The sequence below is a fragment of the Mustelus asterias genome, assembly GCF_964213995.1.
Source record: "Mustelus asterias chromosome 26 unlocalized genomic scaffold, sMusAst1.hap1.1 SUPER_26_unloc_29, whole genome shotgun sequence".
Taxonomy (NCBI): domain Eukaryota; kingdom Metazoa; phylum Chordata; class Chondrichthyes; order Carcharhiniformes; family Triakidae; genus Mustelus; species Mustelus asterias.
In genome coordinates, this window is record NW_027590097.1 from 548,054 (window position 1) to 567,455 (window position 19,402).

A 19,402-nucleotide genomic window follows, 5' to 3' on the forward strand; every position below is an offset into this window, starting at 1 on the left:
AGACGCAGCATGGATTCTGCTTGACGAACTTGTTGGATTTTTATGAAGATGTGACTAGTGTGGTTGACGGAGGGGAACCGGTGGATGCCGTGTTTTTGGATTTCCAAAAGGCGTTTGATAAGGTGCCTCACAAAAGGTTGCTGAAGAAGATTGGGTCACATGGAGTTGGGGGTAGGATGTTAGCGTGGATTGGGGATTGACTATCCGACAGGAAGCAGAGAGTCGGAATAAATGGGTGCTTTTCTGGTTGGCAGTTGGTAACGAGTGGTGTGCCGCAGGGATTGGTACTGGGGCCTCAACTATTTACCATTTATATAGACGATCTGGAGGAGGGGGCTGAGTGTAGGGTAACGAAGTTTGCAGACGACACAAAGATAAGTGGAAAAGTGAATCGTGTGGACGGCGTAGAAGGTCTGCAGAGAGATTTGGACAGGCTGAGTGAGTGGGCGAGGATCTGGCAGATGGAGTATAACGTTAACAAATGCGAGGTTATTCACTTTGGAAGAAATAATAGCAAATTGGATTATTATCTAAATGGAAAGAAATTACAACATGCTGCTGTGCAGAGTGACCTGGGGGTCCTTGTGCATGAGACGCAAAAACCCAGTCTGCAGGTGCAACAGGTGATCAAGAAGGCAAATGGGATGTTGGCCTATATCGCAAGGGAGATAGAATATAAAAGCAGAGATGTCTTGCTGCATCTGTACAGGGCATTGGTGAGGCCGCAGCTGGAATACTGTGTGCAGCATTGGTCCCCTTATTTGCGGAAGGATATATTGGCCTTGGAGGGAGTGCAGAGAAGGTTCACCAGGTTGATACCAGAGATGAGAGGTGTTGATTATGAGGAGAGACTGAGCAGATTGGGTTTGTATTCGTTGGAATTTAGAAGGCTGAGGGGGGATCTTATCGAGACCTATAAGATAATGAAGGGGCTGGATAGGGTAGAGATGGAAAGATTCTTTCCACTTAGAAAGGAAACTAGAACTAGAGGGCACAGCCTCAAAATAAAGGGGGGTCAGTTTAGGACAGAGTTGAGGAGGAACTTCTTCTCTGAGGGTGGTGAATCTCTGGAATTCTCTGCTCACTGAAGTGGTGGAGGCTACCTCGTTGAATATGTTTAAATCACGGATAGATGGATGCCTGATCGGTAAGAGAATTAGGGGTTATAGGGATCAGGCGGGTAAGTGGAACTGATCCACTTCAGATCAGCCATGATCTTGTTGAATGGCGGGGCAGGCTCGAGGGGCTAGATGGCCTACTCCTGCTCCTATTTCTTATGTTCTTATGTTCTTACAATCTAGTGCTTGTATGAGTAAACGCAGCAACAGATCTCTTTTAGTTAATTCAGTCTGGGCCCTGTATGAGATCATGAAACTAAATTGCTTTTACAGCCGCACATTCAGCAAATGCACGGAAATTGACTGAGAGCTTGATTGAAAACGAGGATATGTGCACATTCAAAGTGCAACACGTGTATTGCCACAGCAGCCCCAAATCCCAAACTCTATCTCTAAAGAGAGAGAAAAGAACTGGTACCCACAATGTTTGTGCCTCATGGAAATCCCCTCCCTGCTCTTTTGCCCTGTCTGGGCTTCTACTGCGCAACTTTCACCTCACTGACTTTGTCGGCCTTGGCTCACTGTCTGTGTGGAGTCTGCACATTCTCCCCGTGTTTGCGGGGCTTTCCTCACACTCTCCGGTCCGATGGTAGTGGGTTATCGTTGATATTTGCTTACAAAGTCAGTTACAGATTTCCAAACATCAGCTGCATAGGGGCACTGGCCATGCTAAGTTGCTCCTCAGTGTCAGGTGGATTAGCAGGGTAAACACGGGGATAGGGTCTGGGTGGGATTGTGGTTGGTGCAGACTGGATGGACCAAATGGCCTCCTCCTGCACTGCAGGAATTGGATGATTCTATATTTCATAGAAAGATCTGTTATTACAATCTCGGCCTTGTCCGTATAAATACCATTTAAATTGTATGAGTAAACACAGCAACGGATCTCTCTCAGTTAATTCAGTCTGGGCCCTGTATGAGCATTTGACAAGGTGATCCATAACAGGATGGCGCATCACGGTAAAGCTCATGGAATTGGAGGAAGTGCGTTAGCGTGGATTGAAAACTGACACGCAGAAAACAGAGTTGGAATAAATGGCTCCTTTTCAGACTGGAAAGGTATAACTAGTGCAGCACCGAAGGGATCAGTTCTTGGCTGACAATTGTTTTGTGACCTGGCAGAAGGAACAGAATGTAAGGTTTCCAAATTTGCCGATGATACCAAGTTAGTTGGAAGGGCATGTTGTGATGAGGATATTGTGATGCTGCAAACGGATACAGATAGACTGGGTGACTAGGTGAAAACTTGGCAAGTGGAATTTAATGTGGGCAAGTGTGAGGTCATGCACTTCAAGTAGGTGGAATCAAAAGGCAGATTGTTGTCTAAAAGGAGACAGACTGCAGGTGAGTAAAGTACAGAGAGATCCAGGTATTTCATTACATGAATCACTAAACGTTAGCTGGCATGTCCATCAAGGGGCAACAAGGTTTTGATTTGATTTATTATTGTCACATGTATTAACATACAGTGAAAAGTATTGTTTCTTGTGCACCATACAGACAAAGCATACCGTTCATAGAGAAGGAAATGAAAGGGTGCAGAATGCCGTGTTAAAGGCATAGCTTGGGTGCAGAGAAAGATCAATTTAAAGCAATGTCCATTCAAAAGTCATGGCAGCAGGGATGAAGCTGTTCTTGAGTCGGTTGGTGCATTACCTCAGTCTTTTGTATCTTTTTCCCGAGGGAAGAAGGTGGAAGAGAGAATGTCTGGGGTGCAGTGGGGTCCTTAATTGTGCTGGCTGCTTTGCCGAGGCAGCAGGAAGTGTAGGCAGAGTCAATGGATAGGAGGCTGGTTTGCGTGATGGATTCGGCTATATTCACGACCTTTTGAAGTTTCTTGTGGTCTTAGGCAGAGCAGGAGTCAAACCAAACTTTGATGCAACCAGAAAGAATGCTTTCTGTGGTGCAATTGTAAAAGTTGGTGAGAATTGTAACTGACATGCCAAATTTCCTTCGTCTTCTGACGAGGCATTGGTGGACTTTCTTAACTATAGTGTCGGCAGAGGGAACCAGGACAGGTTGTTGCTGATCTGGACACATGAAAAATTGAACCTCAGGATCCTTTCTACTTGCCCAGGTTGCTGTAGACAGCGGCACGTTCTCCTCTACGCTTCCTGAAGACAATGACAATCTCCTTCATTTTGTTGACATTGAGGGAGAGATTATTGTTGCCGCACCAGTTCACCAGATTTTCTATCTCATTCCTGTACTCAGTCTTGTCATTGAGATCCAACCCACTGCGGTGGTGTCATTGGCAAACTTAAAAATCGAGTTGGAGGCGAATTTGGCCACACAGTCATAAGTGTATAAGGAATATAGTCGGGGCCGAGAACACAGCCTTCTGGGGCACTGGTGTTGATGAAGATCGTGGAGAAGGTGTTGTTGCCTCTCCTTACTGATTGTGGTCTCTTGGTTAAGAAGTTCAGGATCCAGTCGCAGAGGGAGGAGCCGAGGCCCAGGCAACTGAGTTTGGAGATGAGTTTTGTCGGAATAATGTTGTTGGAGGCTGAGCTGTAGTCATTAAATAAGAGTCTGATATAGGTGTATTTGTTATCTAGTGTTCCAGCGTTGAGTGCAGGGCCAGGGAGATGGGGTCTGCTGTGGACCAGTAGTGGTGGGAGGCGAACTGTTGTGATCCACGCAGTCAGGAGGCTGGGATTGATGAATGCCATGACTCGCCTTTCGAAATACTTCACAATGATGGATGTCAGAGCCACTGAATAATAGTCATTAAGCATGCTGCAAAGCTTTTCTTTGGTATTGGGATAATGGTCGTTTTCTTTAAGCAGATAGGGACCTCAGATTGTTGTGAGGACATGTTGAAAATGTCTGCGAATACCCCCACCAGCTGATCTGAGCATGATCTGAGTGCTTGTTCCGGTACCCCATCCGGCCCAGTCGCATTCCATCAGTTGACCATCGAGGAAGCTGCTCTCTAATCTGCAATGATGACCTCAGATACAGCTGGTACAATGGTTATAACACTGCTGCCTCATAGCACCGAGGAACCAGGTTCGATTCCCGGCTTGTGTGACTGTCTGTGCGGAATTTGTACATTCTCCTCGGGTCTGCATGGGTTTCCTCCAAGTCCTCCAGTTCCTTCCCACACTCCAAAGATGTGCAGGTTCTGTTGATTTGGTCATGCTAAATTGCCCCTTCGTGTCAAAGGGATCAGCAGGGCAAATACGTGGGGTGACAAGGATGGGTGGGATTGTGATTGGTGCAGACTGGATAGACTGAATGGCCTCCTTCTGCACAGTAGGGATTCTATGAGGTGTTAAGAAGGAAAATGGCATTTTTGCCTGTATTGTAAATAGCTTGTTTAAAAATAGGGAATTTCCACTTTCTTTCTGGCTAAGATGGAGTCAGCGAGATCAGACAGTGTCTCACCCGGGGAGGATGGAGCCATTGAGATCAGACGGTGTATTACCTGGGGAGGATGGAGGCAGTGAGATCAGACAGTGCATATCCCAGGGAGGATGGAGCCAGTGAGATGATCGTGTCTAACCCGGAGAGTGTGGAGTCAGTGCAATGAGACAGTGTGTAACCCAGGGAGGATGGAGCCTCTGAGATCAGATAGTTTGTGAACTTCATGAATGTGTTGATGAAAATACAGTAATTGAAACATTTCTAACACTCCTGTTGAATCTTCTTTTGATGTCAGGTAGGTGGGCTAATCTAGGTCCAAGCAACGGGAGTTTGGGTGGGTCGTCCAGTTACCCATCGACTGCAGCTATAAGAACATGAGAACTAGGATCAGGAATAGGCCATCTGGCCCCTCGAGCCTGCTCCACCATTCAATAAGATCATGGCTGATCTTTTTGTGGTCTCGGCTGAATTTACTCACCCACTCACCATAGCCCTTAATTCCTTTTATTCAGAAATGTATCTATCCCTGCCTTAAAAACATTCAATGAGTTGGCCTCAACTGCTTCACCGGGCAGGGAATTCCACAGATTCACAACGCTTTGTGTGAAGGAGTTTCTCCTCAACTCAGTCCTAAATCTGCTGCCCTTATTTTCAGGCCATGCCCCGTAGTTTTAGTTTCACCTGCCAGTGGAACCAACTTCCCTGCTTCTATCTTATCTATTCTCTTCATAATCTTATATGTTTCTATAAGATCATTCTTCAGAATTCCAGTGAATACAGCCCCAGTCTACTCAGTCTATCCTCATAAGCCAACCCTCTCAACTCTGGAATCAACCTAGTGAATCTCCTCTGCGTCCTGTCAATATGTCTTTTCTCAAGTAAGGAGACCAAAACTGTACAGTGTTCTAGGTGTGGCCTCACCAGCACCTTATACAGCTGCAACGTAATCTCATTGTTTTTAAACTCCATCCCTCCAGCAATGAAAGACAAAATTTTATTTGCCTTAATTACCTGCTGCACCTGCAAACCAACTGCTAGTGATCCTTGCATAAGGACACCCAGGTCCCTCTGCACAGCAGCATGCTCCAATTTTTTACCATTTAAACAATAGTCCATTTTGCAGTTATTCCTATCCAAATGGATGACCTCACATTTACCAACATTGTACTTCATCTGCCAGACACTCGTCCACTCACTTAGAGTATCTATATTCCTTTGCAGACTTTCAGCGTCCTCTGTGCACTTTGCTCTGCCACTCATCATGGTGTCAGCTGTGAATTTTGACATACTGCACGGTCCCCAACTTCAAATCATCAATGTAAATCGTAAACAATTGCAGTCCCAACACTGATCCCTGAGGCACATCACTAGTCACTGATCGCCAACCAGAAAAACACCCATTTACCCACACTCTTTTCTTTCTGTTAGTTAACCAATCCTCTATCCATTACATTACCCGTAACACCGCACACCTTTATCTCATGCAGCAGCCTTTGGTGCGGCACCTTGTCAAATGTTTTCTGGAAATCCAAATACATCACATCCACAGGTTCCCCACTGTCCACTGAGCATGTAATGTTCTCAAAAAATACCACCATCTTAGTCAAACGTGACCTGTCTTTCATGAACCCATGCTGCATTTTTCCAATGGGACAATTTCTATCCAGATGTCTCGCTATTTCTTCCTTGATAGATTCAAGCATTTTCCCGACCACATAATGCATTTGCTATTTTCCCCACCATCTGTTTTAGTACCCTGCGATGCATTCCATCAGGGCCAGGACACTTGTCTGCCTTTAACCCATTAGTTTGCCCAACATACCTCTTTTGTGATAATGGTAGTTTCCAGGTCCTCCCTGCCATAGTCGCCTTGTCATCAGTGATCTGGCAGCTATGTTCCCTGCCAGGTGTGCCTCGAATGGGAGAATGCGATATCTCCCTGAAACATAAAAGCTTTCCATACCTGGTGGAGAGGACCAGAGTGTGTTTGAACTCATTTCATCGTATTTTGCTTTGTTTAAGTTTTCTTTGAGATTCTGCTCATTTTTAAGAAGCCACATTTGAAGTTATCCCTTTGTTGATCTGGTCTATTTTGTTAAGATGCATGTTGCAAGATGCAGAATTTCACTGGCATTTCAATCTCTGAGCTTTTCCCTCGCATGCCAGCGCACCACAGTCTAAGTCACTTTGCAGAAATGTCCCCCCTCATTTTAGCAAAGAACAGAAGGTTTTCCTGTGTCAGCAGCTGCTGCACCCCTGGGAGGGAGAATAGGGAGAGGGAAAAGGTGAGAGAAGAAGGGAAAGGGAGAGAGGGAGTGAGAGGTGGAGGTGGGAACCAATTGTGGTTTTGAGTGGTTAGAAAAAACAAATTGTGCAAATTTATGGTTTCTGAAATTGATAATTTTCAGCAAACTGAGCAGTGGATGTTCGGTGAATTATCAACCTGGTAGATTGTGTTCAGTAACGGGTGAACAATCATCTCATTGAATGAAAATGAATGTTCACTTACTCCTCTTCCTGTAAGTTTGTAAATACCTGGTGTGGTTCCTTGATGGGGTGAGGTTCCTCAATTAACTCCTGCTGATGTTGGAACAGAGTCTGATCAATGAAAAGTAATATTGTCCCACACAATTGGTCAGAGCAGTGGAGAATAGGAAAAGTGAATGGGGAAGATTGAAGAGAGAGGGAGGGAGTCAGTCACAAGGTGTTTGGAAGGAAAGGAGGGAGGAACTCCTTGGTGCCATGGACACCCATGGATCTTGGCACAAGGACAATGAGAAGATGAGGCTTTATCAATTTCCGTTTAAAACTTTCCTCTTTGAACTGTTCTCTCTCTCTCTCCGCCTGAACTGTTACCTGTTTCTTTCTCTTATTTTTCTTTTCTGTTTTTGTCTCATATTTTCTGGATTTTGTTTTGTGTCAGTCAGTGACCAGAATGAGACTGAGCTTCCTCGCTGTTTAAGGGAGGGTGATTGACACCGAGATCCATCAATCAGAGAAGGGGAAGCATCGAAGCCCCGGCCTTGGTGTTAACGGATGTGCACGGACCATCATGTCCAGCACTATGCATGTGCATGACCAGAGTGCCCTCCAAGCTTGCACCGACCATGCTGTCTGAACTAAAAAAAAAACTACTCTTCTGGGGGCCATATACCTCTATCCCCATCCTATTCATGTATTTGTCAAGACGCACAAAGAACAAAAATTACAGCACAGGAACAGGCCCTTCGACCCTCCAAGACTGCACCGGCCATGCTGCCCGACTTAACTAAAACCCCCTACGCTTCCGGGGACTATATCCCTCTATTCCCATCTCATTCATGGATTTATCAAGACGCCCCTTAAAAGTCACTACCGTATCCGCTTCCACTACCTCCCCCAGCAACGAGTTCCACGCAACCACCACTCTGTGTAAAACATCTGCCTCGTACATCTCTCTTAAACCTTGCCCCTCGCACCTTAAACCTATGCCCCCTCGTAATTGACTCTTCCACACATGGAAAAAGCTTCTGACTATCCACTCTGTCCATGCCTCTCATAATCTTGTAGACTTCTATCAGGTCTCCCCTCAACGTCCATCACTCCAGTGAGAACAAATCAAGTTTCTCCAACCTCTCTTCATAGCTAATGCCCTCCATACCAGGCAACATGCTGGTATATCTTTTCTGTTCCCTCTCCAAAGCCTCCACATCCTCTGGTAGTGTGGCGACCAGAATTGAACACGATATTCCGAGTGCAGCCTCACTCGGGTTCTGTAAAGCGTCAACATGACTTGCCAATTTTTAAACTCAATACCCTGGCTGATGAAGGCAAGCATGCCATATGCCTTCAGGACTACCTTCTCCACTTGCATTGCCACTTTGTGACCTGTGTACCTGTACACGCAGATCCCTTTGCCTATCAATACTCCTAATGGTTCTGCCATTTATTGTATATTTCCTATCTGTGTTAGACCTTCCAAAATGCATTACCTCACATTTGTCCATCTGCCATCTCTCTGCCCAAGTCTCCAACTGATCTATATCCTGCTGTATCCTCTGATGGTCCTCATCCCTATCCACAAATCCACCTACCTTTGTGTCATCCGCAAACTTACTAATCACTCCAGTTACAATTTCCTCCAAATCATTTATAAATTACAAACAGCAAAGGTCCCAGCACTGATCCCTGAGGAACACCACTTGTCACAGCCCTCCATTCAGAAACGCACCTTTCCACTGCTACCCTCTGTCTTCTTTGACCAAGCCAGTTTTGTATCCACCTTGCCAGCTCACCTCTGATCACATGCAACTTCACCTTCTGCACCAGTCTGCCATGAGGGACCTTGTCCAAGGCCTTACTGAAGTCCATGTCGACAACATCCACTGCCCTCCCCTCATCAATCATCTTCATCACTTCTTCGAAAAACTCGATCAAGTTCGTGAGACACGACCTCCCCTTCACAAAACCATGTTGCCTCTCACTAATACGTCCACTTATTTCCAAGTGGAATAAATCCTGTCTCGAAGAATCCTCTCCAATAATTTCCCTACCACTCATGTAAGGCTCACTGGCCTATAATTACCTGGATTATTCTTGCTACCCTTCTTAAACAAAGGAGAAACATTGGCTATTCTCCAATCCTCTGGGACCTCCCCTGTAGCCAGTGAGGATACAAAGATATCTCTCAAGGCCCCAGCAATTTCCTCTCTTGCTTCTCTCAGTATTCTGGGGTATATCCCATCAGGCCCTGGGGACTTGTCTACCTTAATGTTTCTCAAGAACCCCAATACCACCTCCTCTTTGATCTCAACATGACTCAAACTATCTACACATCCTTTCCCAGACTCATCATCCACCAAGTCCTTCTCTTTGGTGAATAAACCTTGAAAGTCACTGTCGTATCCACTTCAACTACATCCCCTGGTAGCGAGTTCCAGGCACCCACCACCTGTGCAAAAAAACTTGCCTCGTACATTTCTTTTAAACCCAGCCCCTCGCACCTAAAACCCATAGCCCCTAGTAACTGATTCTTCCACCCTGGGGAAAAAGCTTCTGACGCAGCATCAACACTGAATATATCTGGGTGATGTGGTCTGAATACAGAGAGCATTATAACAGAGTATGTTTGGGTGATTATAGAATCATAGAATCCTACAGTGCAGAAGGAGGCTATTTGGCCCATCGAGTCTGCACTGACCACTATCCCACCCGGGCCCTATCCCCACAACCCCATGCATTTATCCCAGCCAGTCCCTCTGACACTAAGGGGCAATTTAGCATGGCCAATGCACCTCACCCGCACATCTTTGGATTGTTGGAGGAAACCGGAGCGCCTGGAGTAAACCCACGTGGACATGGGAAGAATGTGCAAATTCCACCCAGACGGTGACCCAAGCTGGGAATTGAACTCTGGTCCCTGGCACTGTGAGGCAACGGTGCTGACCACTGTTGCACCGTGCAGATTCTGGTCTGAATACGGACAGCATTATTACAGAGTATATCAGGGTGATTCTAGTCTGAATACAGACAGCATCAAACTGAGTGTTTCTGGGTGATTCTAGTCTGAATAGGCACAGCATTATAACACTGAGTATACATCCTGTTACTGTTACATTTTTCAAACACACCCTGTTTCTGTACATCTATCCTCAGCTCGGAGAGCAAATAGCCAATTTCCACTTTTCACCCAAAATGTGAACAGACCCGGGACAGAAACATGGGGAAAGTAGTGAAATATCAGACGGTGTGTAACCCGGGGAGGATGGAGTCAGTGAGATCAGACAGTGTGTAACCCGGGGAGGATGGAGTCAGTGAGATCAGACAGTGTGTAACCCGGGGAGGATGGAGTCAGTGAGACCAGATAGTGTTTAACCCGGGGAGGATGGAGTCAGTGAGATCAGACATTATGTGACCCTGGGTAGATGGAGCCAGTGAGATCAGAAAGTTTGTTAACTAGGCAAGATGTCGTGATTGAGATCAGACAGTGCCCAACCCGAGGAGGGTAGAGCCCATCGTTATCATTCAGACAGACACAATCCCAGGTTGAGGGTTCAAAATATCGGAATCCTCCTCACCATGTGGACTTGCGTTGGAGGGATGTTGCAAGGAGCAATCACTTAGAGCTGTCAGTTGCTTCTGTTCACACACATTCGCAGTTCTTGCTTCATTTGAGGCATTTAGGATTCCATGGAACACTTTTACGGGAAGTTCTCCTTGACTACACACATTTTCTGAAAAGCATGTAACTTAATTTTTGCAGTTCTGCCCCCTGTTTCCGATCTCGGTGCACCCACAGTAGATGAAGCGAAGGGGGGAGTGGTGGAAGTGAAGATGGGGAGGATGTGCGGTAACAGGAGGGAAGCCCCTCCCGTTCCTGCTTTGGCCTTGTAGGCTATTACTGGCTCCAGGAAGACCAGATTCGATAGGGTTCTCCTTCAGATAATTTACTCATTTTCTGTGGCCAGGTTTACTGCTGGTTTCCCTGGAAGGGGAGCGTGCCATGTCCACCGGCACGAGCGAGAAATTCCTTCCCTGGAGGGCATTGCAAGGTCTGGGATAGAGATTGAATCTCTTTACAGAGATTGTGTTTTGACGTTTCAATTTTCTCCTGATAGTCTACCTACTTGATGCCTTATCCCAAGGTAAGTAGTACAAGGAAGGACACCCAGAAACCTCACAGAAATAATAGAAACCCCACAGTGCAGAAAGAGGCCATTCAGCCCATCGAGTTTGCACCGACAACAATCGCATCTTGGACTTATCCCCACAACCCCACGCAGTTTCCCCATTAATCACTCTAACTAACACATCCCGCCACACTAAGGGACAATCTTGCATGACTAATCAACCTAAGCCACACATCTTTGGACTGTGGGAGGAAACCGGAGCAGCCTGAGGAAACCCACAATGATACGGGGAGAATGTGCAAACTCCACACAGACAGTGACCAAGCCGGGAATCGAAGGCAGGTCCTTGGAGATGTGAGACAGTAGTGCTAGCCACTCTGCCACTATATCTCCCAATGCTAAACCAGTTTGTTCAGATCCATAGCTCTTAATGAGTATCTCAATTAAAGAAAGGGTTCCACAGGCTGGAAGATGTTTGGGATGAGTATTCCAGAGTGTAGTCTCTTGGCAGCTGAAGGCAAGGGGCCCATGTGTCGAAGAATCCAAATAAGGGCTGGTCAAACTTTCAGGAGTGCGGAAATATTGCCAACATCTAAGGCTGGACTATAATATCTGGCTGGGACGTGTGAGTCAGTGGATATATTTGAAAAGCTCGATTGAGGTTCCAGATGGTGTACAAGGATCTAGGGTTAATGAGACATGGTGCAAGTTAGGATACAAGAAGCAAGTTTCAGGGCAGTTAGTAAGATCATCTTGCATGTGTAACACTTTTTTAAATTTGCTGACAAGCAATATATTTATGAGAAACAGATAGCCCACTGGTGGGACTCCAGAGAATGGGATAGGGAAGATAAACCAATGCCAGTGATATGTGCTCTGCGATTTACTGGATAAGCAAAAAGACAGGGATAATTTCCACCCAGCTGGAAGGCAGTGAAGAGGATGATCATGTGATCAACTGTGCCAAAGGCTTCAGAGACGTAGAGTCGGCTGAAGATACTTCACTGACCATTTTATTTCTGCTAGAATGTAATGTTTGACTTTGATAAGAGCTGTTTCAGTATTGTGGCATAGGTGGAAACCTAGTTAGATGTATTCAAACAAGCTCCAAGAAAGTTGTGTCTACATTTAGCAGGTAAAGTTATGGTCATGTGTTTTGGAGAAAAGGGAGGCTGGACATGGGCCAGGGATTTTCAAGGGCAAATGAGATCAAGATGATTTTTTGAAGAGGCAGTACCAACAGTCCCAAGGTGGTGGGGTCACCGTCAGATCTACCAGTTTTATATATATATATATACATGGTGTTTGTGAGATTGTAAATATCAAAAGATCGTCCCCATATAAAATTTGGAAATCACATTGCTGCTTAAAGATACAAACAAGGCATTTTCACTTCACAGTTTCCATTTAACCCTGTTGTGGATTTATTTATTTCAGAGCACCAGAATCGAAAACACCTGTCACAAAAATGGCTGAAGGTTTCAACAGCGGAGTATATCCAATATCTTCAAAAAGATTGACATTGGACAATGGTAGGTTCAGAAAACACTCCCAAGTTTTCACCGTCCTGTTAATGAATCCAGACCTCATTCATGAACCTGCAGTTCACACAAGGAACAGAGAAGAATATAGCAGCAGCAAATTATAAACCAGTAAAGCTGATACAATGAAGTTGTGCTGAAAGCAATGTCTAGTGCATGTCGATAGGCATTGCTTACATAGACATCCAGCAGGCATTTGGACAGAGTTTCTTAAAATGTCTGTCATGCAATTGAAGGCACATTTTTGACCTCATTGTAAAATTGGTGGAAAAGCAAGGGATAGAGATGAGGCAAATGGACATTTAGGCTGACTGTCAGGATGCAACTTGCTGTGTTCCAGAAGCATCTGTGTTAGGCTCACAATTACTAACCAAATTTATTGACAGCCTCGATGATGGAATAAAAAATTGGATATATAAAACTGATTATGACACAAAGTTATTGAAACATCGTAGTCAGTACAGCTGGCAATATGCAAAGAAATATCAGTAAATTAAGTGAACTGGCACATTTGTGGCAAATAGATTAAAATGCAGGCCAATATCAGGTCCTTCACTTTCAATAAGGGATAGAACAGGGCCCTTTCCAAATGTGGAAAACCTAGAAACTTGGAAGCTCTACAGAACCTTGAGAATCCCTGAATATAGATTGTTAAAATATCGTGAAAAGGGAGCAAAAAGTAAAACAAACAATTTAATGTTGGATTTTATGTCCAGAGAACAAGAGCATGTAGGGATAGAAGTTATGTTACAAGCGAGACAAGCTCCTGAATAGACCAATCCCGGCTGTGGCGATTGCAGTTAAAATAAAGGCAAAACCTTTCAGGAATGAAATTGGAAAATGCTTCTAAACGCAAAAACATTTCCTGCAAAAAGTAATTGATATTGGTAATTTAACGTGAATTGTTTCTTACTAACCAGGGGTATGAAGTGATTTGGAGGTCAGCTGGATATATGGGTTTTATTCACAAATGAGATAAATATCACGAATGTTTTCTGAAAGATAGTTGATAACATGGCTCACGTGACATTTCAGTGGGTTGTTTTAAGTTTACGGGAAATTAAAACAGCCTGTATAGGAACTCATTGTGTTTCATTTTTTTCCAATTTCTGTTCACAGATCCAAACTCTAAAATCACTGAGTTCTTGACAAACTGTGAAGATGACCAACTGTTGTTGTTGACCAAATTCTACCAGGACAGACTAGAACAGGCGATTGAAGGAGTGGCGAGACTCTGTCTGATGTTTACAGCATGCGATCATATTGGTGTGAAAGAAAGTCATGTAAGTCCAGGATATAGTGGGTTTAGTGATTTTGTCCATTTTCACATCGCAGACCTGATGAAATTAGAGGAAGAATAATTTGCTGAACAATAAGAAGCCATGGTCTCACTTGCTGCTCTCCTAAAAAGACAACTGTTCCAATACAGCTACAATGCTGGCAACATGGAATACACCCAACAACGTGTAAAAAAATGTCTATCCCATTTGCCCAAAACAGGACAAATCCATATGGAAAATTTGCACCCCACAAGCCTCCTCCCACTAAGTGGCAGAGATAAAATGAGTAATTACCAGTGACTTAAAGTTGCAGATACTTTGCAGTATGGGACGGCAAAGTGGCACAGTGGTGAGCATTACTGCCTCATAGCGCTGGGAACCCGGGTTCGATTCCTGGTTTGAGTCATTTTCTACGTGGTGTCTGCATGTTCTCCACGTTTTAAAGTTTATTTATTATTGTGAAAAGTAGGCTTGCATTAACTCTGCAAAGATGTGACTGTGAATATCCCCCAGTTGCCATACTCCAGCGCCTTTTCGGGAACACTGAGGGTGAATTTAGCATGGCCAATGCACCTAACCAGAGCACCCGGAAGAAACCCACGCAGACACTGGGAGACTGTGCAGATTCCACACAGTGACCCAAGCCGGGAATTGAACCCAGGTCCGTGGCGCTATGAGGCAGCACTGCTAACTACTTTGGAACCGTGCTGCCGAGTTTTTGTGTGCGTTTCCGTCGGGTGTTCAGCTTTCCTCCTACAGTCTGAAAGATGTGATGGTTAGGTGCATTGACCATGCGAAATTCTCCCTCAATGTACCTGAACAGGCGCTGGAGCGTGACAACGACAGGATTTCCTCGGTCACTACATTGCATTCTTAATGCAAGCCTCTATGTAACATGAATAAATACACTTTAAGCATTTAATAACATGATAATTGAAGTTCCTTTTAGGTACTGCCAGTATCACTTGCCTCCTGATCTCATTAAACCCTTGGTCCATTCATGGACCAACACGAGTGTCTGCCTCTGACGTCACAACATTATTTGATTGAACTCTGTCATGGAATGCAAAGGCGATAGAAATGAATGGGAACTGCGCTAAATCTCTGCAATGGCTGCAGTCATACCTAGCACAATGATAGTCATGATTGTTTGAGGTCAATCATGGCAGACCCATGGCCCTGATACTAGAGTTCCTCAACGTCCTGTGTTCTCTGAAAATATATCCAGCTGTTTCATGACCTATCTGCTATCAATTGGTCAGAAGTGGAGGTGTTTTAGTATTGATTTTAAAATGTACAACTTAATCTGTAACTCCTCAGATATCAGGAACTGGACAATATCCAGTCTAGTAAATGGTCAGTGATATTCCTGCCACACAACTCCATCCCTGTTTGACACTAAGTCACATTAGCATTGCGGAAACCCCCTTCAACAACCATGAGAGTTACAATTGAAAACAAACTCAACGAGAAGAGTCAGAGGCTGGGAATTTTGCTGCAAGGCTCACTTCCTGAATTCCCAAAGTCTGCAAATAATCCGCAAGACAAAAATGGGCAACGTGACGGAATACACTCCACAATCATGGATTATTGTGTCCAACATTATCTAAGCAGCTAAACGCTATCTAGAATAAAGCTGCCCACTTGATTTGCATGAAATTTGTTCTTAAAAATATTTCCTCCCACGTCACAATGTCAGCATGGGCACCTCGTAAAAGATGCACTGCAGCAAATCACTAACACTCCCTTAACAGAACGTCCAAAGCCTACGCCTCTACCACCTTGCAGGACAATGGGTGAAAGATAGGTCCTGTGTACCCAAGAGCTACTCATCTAGCCCCTTCATCCAACTGCCTCCTTCAATAATTATTTTGTACTGAGGCATCTTCAATTACACAATCGTATAAAAATATTTTGTGTTTAAAAATTGATTCATGTCGACCAAGCATCTCCAAACTCCTTGTATTCAATGAAGTAGTTTTGAGTTGCTGTCGTTGTATTATAGGAAACATGTCAGGCAATTTTCATACCATAAGACCATAAGACCATAAGACATAGGAGCGGAAGTAAGGCCATTCGGCCCATCGAGTCCACTCCACCATTCAATCATGGTTGATTTCAACTCCATTTACCCGCTCTCTCCCCATAGCCCTTAATTCCTCGAGAAATCAAGAATTTATCAATTTCTGTCTTGAAGACGCTCAACGTCTCGGCCTCCACAGCCCTCTGTGGCAATGAATTCCACAGACCCACCACTCTCTGGCTGAAGAAATTTCTCCTCATCTCTGTTCTAAAGTGACTCCCTTTTATTCTAAGGCTGTGCCCCCGCGTCCTAGTCTCCCCTGTTAATGGAAACAACTTCCCTACGTCCATCCTATCTAAGCCGTTCATTATCTTGTAAGTTTCTATCAGATCTCCCCTCAACCTCCTAAACTCCAATGAATATAATCCCACGATCCTCAGACGTTCATCGTATGTCAGGCCTACCATTCCTGGGATCATCCGTGTGAATCTCCGCTGGACCCGCTCCAGTGCCAGTATGTCCTTCCTGAGGTGTGGGGCCCAAAATTGCTCACAGTACTCCAAATGGGGCCTAACCAGTGCTTTATAAAGCCTCAGAAGTACATCCCTGCTTTTGTATTCCAAGCCTCTTGAGATAAATGACAACATTACATTTGCTCTTGAGATAAATGACAACATTACATTTGCAGATCTTTTGCAGATCATACATCAAATTCCCATAGCTAACAATGTGATAATGAACATATAATGTATCTTCTTACGATGTTGATTGGGGCATAACTCTGACTCTTTTCTAAAATGGTGCTGTGCGACATTTTTCATCCACTGCAATGGGCAGATTGTACCTTGTGTAAACGTCTCATCTGAAAGACAGCACTTCCAAAAATGTAATCCTCCTCACTATTGTGGTTGAGTGTAATCCTAACTTCTGCGTCCCAAAAAAGAAAAGATCTGATTGCAGGAGGAGGAAGGATTATCTCACTGATTCAAATCAGTATTCCGTTGTTAAATACATAATACCACATAATTTTATTCCCACGCTACTAATGATAATGAATGCAACAAGATCTTTGTAGAATTTGACAGGAAGGAAACTGGAAAATAGGAAAGAAAAGGAGACACATAGCAAGTATTGTGATCTCAAAACGATCTGCAGAGGTGAAAATAGCCAAAGGATCTGTCAGCATCTGTGAAAAGGAAACGGTTTGGGTATAATTCTGAAAAAAAAAGAAAATGGTGTTAGTGGCAGTGAAAAAAGTAGAGTGAGAGGTAACAAAGGCAGGTGGGAGAAAAGCAGCTTAAAACACAAAAGAGTTGGAATGATGGAAATGTGTCAAACAAAAACTGGGAAAGGGACACAAATGAAAATTTTGGGAACGAAAAACCCAACTGCTCCCCATTGTTGCTGTATATTGATTTCATTACTTGCTTTCAGCATCTTGAAAACTTGCACCAACACATCCTGTATTCTGCTCCGCCCGAGTGGAATTATTCCAACATTCACAAATTCTCACATTAACAATAATTGCTCAACTCTCGTAACATCCTTGTTTTGACTGCATGACAACTTAACATTGAAATGTTAAAACTGCATACAACCAGGTAAAGTTCCTTACCCCTTTCTCCTCAATCCCCAACATCAACAAGTTGAGCTTCTCTTTCTTTAATTTATACTTTCCTGGGTGTGCGTGTCACCATCCAGGCCAGGATTTATTTATTTATTCCTAATTGACTGTGTTGATGATCTGACGTCATGGAGTGCTGCAGCCTATGTGGGGTGTAGAAGTTAAGGTGTTAAACACGAAATCCAGAATTCATGCAATAAGGGTCCAACTGAAATCATGGATGACTTAAATTTACACAGAGATTGGACAAACCAAACTAGCAATGGTATAGTAGAGGAGGCATTCCTGGAGTGTTCTTTTTAGACAAATGCATTGAGGAGCCAACCAGCGAACAGGCTATTCTAAACCAGATACTGTGCAGTGAGTAATGAAGGATTCATTCACAATCCTGTGCCGTTCCCTTGGAGAAGAGCACCTATTAAATGACAGAGTGTTTCATTAAGTTCGAGAGTTAAATATTTGAATCTGAAACTAGGGCTCTGAATCTAAACAAATGAAATTAAGAGTGTATGTGAAGCGAATTATCAAGGATAAATGGTGGAACCTTACTAACGTGGTTGATGGTGGATAGGAAATGGTTTATTTTTAAACAACGTTTTCATGAATTACAATAGTGCTGACTTCCTGTCTGGCGCAAAAGAACCTGATGAAATGTGGCTCAAACGTGGCTTATTCAATAAATTAGGGATAATATTAAAACCAACGTGGAGCCATATAAAATTGGCATAGAAAGGCAGCAAGGCTGATGATGGGAAATGTTTTGAATTCAGCAAAAGAAGATTAAAAAATGATCCAGCGCAGGAATTAGATTATGAGATTAAAATTGCAGACAAGTAGAAACGAACAGTAAAAGCCTCAGTAAATATGCGAAGAGAAAAAAATAAATAAAGACAATGGAGGTCCCTTCTTATCAGAAGCAAGGACATTTGCAATGGAAAATAAAGAAATGGCAGAAGAATTGAACATAAACTTTCATTCTGTCGTCACAAAAGAGGGCACAGAAAAGAAAAAAGCAACTTCCAAATATGTTAGGGAACCAAATGAATATATGGAATTGAACGAAATTTGTATTTGTAAGAAAAATGTGATGGGAATATTAATGGGTTTAAAGAGCGGCAAATCACCAGCACCTGATACTCGACATCTGAGTATTAAAGGAAGTGGCTCTGAAAATATTGGATGCACTGGTGGTCATTGTCCAAAATGATATGAGCCCCTGAAGCAGTTCCTACAGAATTGAGGGTTGTAAATGTAATCCCACTATTTAATAATGTAGGAAGAGAAAAAAGAGCGTTACACACCAATTAGCCGGACATCAGTCGTGGGGAAGTTGCCAGAAAAATTTTAAAAACTAATTCGAAAACATTAACGGGAACGAAAAAAGCCAGCATGGGTTTATAAAAGGCAAATAATGCTTTAAAAATCGACAGGAGTTTTGAGGATGTAATTAGTAGAATAGTAAAGAGAGAACCAGTAGAACAATCGCTTTTGTGCTTTCAGAAGGCTTTTGATATGATTCCTCATAAGTCAGTGGGCAAAATTAAAGCAGCTGGGTTAGGGGATAATTTGTTAGTGTGGATCCAAATTGATTTATACACAAGAAAAAGAGAGTGAGAATAAATGGCAGCAGTGACTTGTTCGGTACCACCGGTATCAGGGCTTCACACCAGCTTTTCTCAAAACATATAAATGATCAGGATGAGGGAACCAAATGTAACAGTTTCAAATTTACTGATGAAACAATACTGGGTGGGATTAAGGGAATGGAGGATACAAGGAGTTGTCAAAGTGGTTTGGACAAGGTGAGTGGGTGAGCAGATGATTGAGTGGCAGATGCAG

The 19,402-nt window shown here is 43.7% G+C and overlaps 1 protein-coding gene across 6 annotated transcripts in view; it reads left to right on the forward strand.

Moving 5' to 3' along the window:
• Positions 1 to 19,402, forward strand: part of LOC144482138 (NACHT, LRR and PYD domains-containing protein 3-like) — a 106,361-nt gene that overhangs the window by 12,032 nt on the left and 74,927 nt on the right. For all 6 annotated transcript variants that reach the window (XR_013495871.1, XM_078201360.1, XM_078201361.1 and 3 more), the window contains 2 exons: positions 12,533 to 12,627; positions 13,756 to 13,919. Coding sequence is in view for 5 of the 6 variants with exons in the window: in XM_078201360.1 (XP_078057486.1) it covers positions 12,533 to 12,627; positions 13,756 to 13,919 (259 nt within the window). In the remaining variant the exon portion in view is untranslated. The remainder of the gene's footprint in view (positions 1 to 12,532; positions 12,628 to 13,755; positions 13,920 to 19,402) is intronic.